At 47.4% G+C, this 2,613-nt stretch overlaps 1 protein-coding gene across 1 annotated transcript in view; it reads left to right on the top strand.

Moving 5' to 3' along the window:
• Positions 1-1,397: 1,397 nt before the first annotated feature.
• Positions 1,398-2,613, top strand: part of VOLCADRAFT_98166 (uncharacterized protein) — a gene marked incomplete at both ends in the record, with an annotated part of 5,827 nt that continues 4,611 nt past the window's right edge. The window contains one exon of the mRNA XM_002957090.1: positions 1,398-1,471. Within this exon, the coding sequence (XP_002957136.1) occupies positions 1,398-1,471 (74 nt within the window). The remainder of the gene's footprint in view (positions 1,472-2,613) is intronic.

Below are 2,613 nucleotides of genomic sequence, written 5' to 3'. Positions count from 1 at the left end.
TATCTTGGATGGCAGCTGGGCAACAACAGATATACAACGAACAAGGAGACGAGGATTGTAGGAGGCAAGCTGCGTGCGTACGGCAGGTCAGGTTGCACCTCCAAATACCTCCCATCCCCAGAACCCCCCTGTTGCGCTGTTGCTGCTAGGCGGGAAATGGCCACAAGGGAACAACGGCTTTTCCGGATCTTTAACCTCCTCCAATGGGTGCAATGCAGCCAGGCGCGCTTAAGTAATGCCCGTCTGGCGATTTGCGAGTCCAGGAGCACATACGGGCGTGATGGGCGTGACGATGCCGTACGGTTGTTTTTTGGGGGGTTAGAGCTTAGGTAGCAATGGCTCTGGTGCGCTGCTGTTCCTCTGAAATGCAGATCGGGCGCTGACATCTGTTAGAAAAATCATGGTCGGAGAGGACACCTCCGTGCATTCGTGCATGGCCTCCGGCGCTAGCGGTATACACCGAGGACGACGGAACTCCAACGCTTTGCAGCATCAGGCTAAAGTTTTTTTTTTGATTTTTAGCATGTTACGAGTAACGGCTTGGGAAGAATACGGCCTGTCCTTGCATGGGAAGGAAAGCAGGAACATACAGGAAGGATATCGGGCGGGTTTACGCAAGACATGTAGGAGGCATGGATTCTCAATGGGTTCTCAGTATTGAGTAGACTTGAATAGCGATGCTGGAAGAGAGGACCTGGGCTTCAATTGATTAAGGACAACGACTGGGTACGGTATTCCAATCTTGGGTACGTTTATAAATCTAAATCCCGAAACGCTGCTCGGCCAACGAACGGATCGTTGACACGGAAGAGCATGTTTCTGCAGAAGTGTAGCTGTTATGCAACAAATAATTCATGTTTCTACTTAAGTATCTTTCAGGCGCTTGCCTTACTATCGGATAACCAGCACTGCAGACCCAGAAGAGTAACTGCTGGATTGGAAGCCGCGTGACCATCCGGCTAAGTAAAACTGAGGAATATTTGAATCACAAGTTGAGAAATTTGCTTCACACAACACGCAAGAGGAGCCACCAGCCCATCGACACGATTCTTATCTTTTAACAAACTCTGCGCCAGAAAAGAGGAGAGTCAACGTAACAAAATATATGGATGTATATGAGCCAAATCAGTGGACGTGAGCAGTTTGTGGAGTAAAGTGGTTCAATTATTTGGGGCTTGCGCAGTCTTTGCAAGCCGTGGGGGTTATAAACACGACATATAAAGTTCAAGGATGCATGCGGTAAGCGAGACTCTGCGGATATATTAACCATGCCCTGTAGCGCCGTGTGGTAAGCTGACCAGGACTTTGGTTGGCTCTCTAGCAAAGCTCCTTCCAATGTGAACTCATGGTTTGGTTGATTATTATCGTTTACTTTTACCATTTTGCATTAAAACAGGATGCGACAGGAGCAAAGTTCAGTACGAAGGACCATGCTCTTCGCGCAGAAGCTAACCTGGTTGACATTGAAACGGTGGGTTAATAACAAACGCAATCTTTTATGGCTACATGCTCGCGCCAGTTGTGGTTTCGACGCAGCGATTTATCATGAACCTCTCGCATGGAAGGCCGCCGCGTATGCATGCCACTTAACGTTAGTAAATGAAACAGAATCTTTAAACTACAAAACAGTAGCTATCGACCTCTTCTAAACAACCCTAGTACCTTCATTATATACCAACATCCCCGCAATCTGTCTGCACAAGAGCTTCTTGCCTTAGCTAGCGTGTCAATATCCTCTTAATCTGCGTATCCAGCAGCAGAAGCTCTTGAAATCGCTCAGGACGTCCAAGATCTAGTGGGTTTCCCGTGGTAGGCGCAGCAAACTGGCTAGCTGCCTGCTGGAAAGCAGGCCTGTACGGCAATCCTGAGGATTTCCTTCATAATATTATATTATAAATGATCAACGTAGTCCGTCCCCACTTGTGTGTCTGAAAATACGCACATATATCACTGGAATTCCGCCTGTCGCGCATTCCGTCCTACTAAACCGTATACCGTATACCGCATCACTTCCAGGCAGGCAGGGTGATGGGGAAAGAATTATATTTATGGAAATAAGTACTTATAATTATTATTTTTTTCAAAATGTGTCATACACACATTACAGGGTGTTTCCACTTGGCCGGACACTATCTTCGGTACACTATGTGCTAGTGTGGACTTAGTATAGTGCTAGTGTGACGGTGTTTCCACTAGCGGCACTAAGGAGCGCCGAAACCAAAATTGTTTTCGTATTATGAATGTTTTAGCGCCAGGGATTAATTGCTGATAATTAAGCATTCGCGTAGTTAAGATCCGCTGCGGCGCAACCTGCGTCATGATGTCCGCCATGAAGTCCGCATGGTGCATTGGCAACGGCCGGCCAGCGAAGGAAGGCAAACGAGCAGTATATGTTTGCTGAACGTTATTGAAGGAGGGCTCCATTGCAAAATGGCGGTGTTCTGAGGCTGTCGGTGTTGGGCGTGCGCAAGTCAACGCGGCGTTTGCAGGAAGGAAAAAAGATAGCTGCTTACGTCTAAAGTCTATGGTCAGAAGGGAAATCCAGCTCATAAAAGTTGCCCGCCAAATAGTTAGTGCTAGGTACTAAAGTTAATGGCAGGTCTGAGGTCCAAT

Source organism: Volvox carteri (genome assembly GCF_000143455.1).
Source record: "Volvox carteri f. nagariensis unplaced genomic scaffold VOLCAscaffold_69, whole genome shotgun sequence".
NCBI classification, from domain to species: Eukaryota; Viridiplantae; Chlorophyta; class Chlorophyceae; order Chlamydomonadales; family Volvocaceae; genus Volvox; species Volvox carteri.
This window is presented reverse-complemented; position numbering and strand designations above follow the sequence as displayed.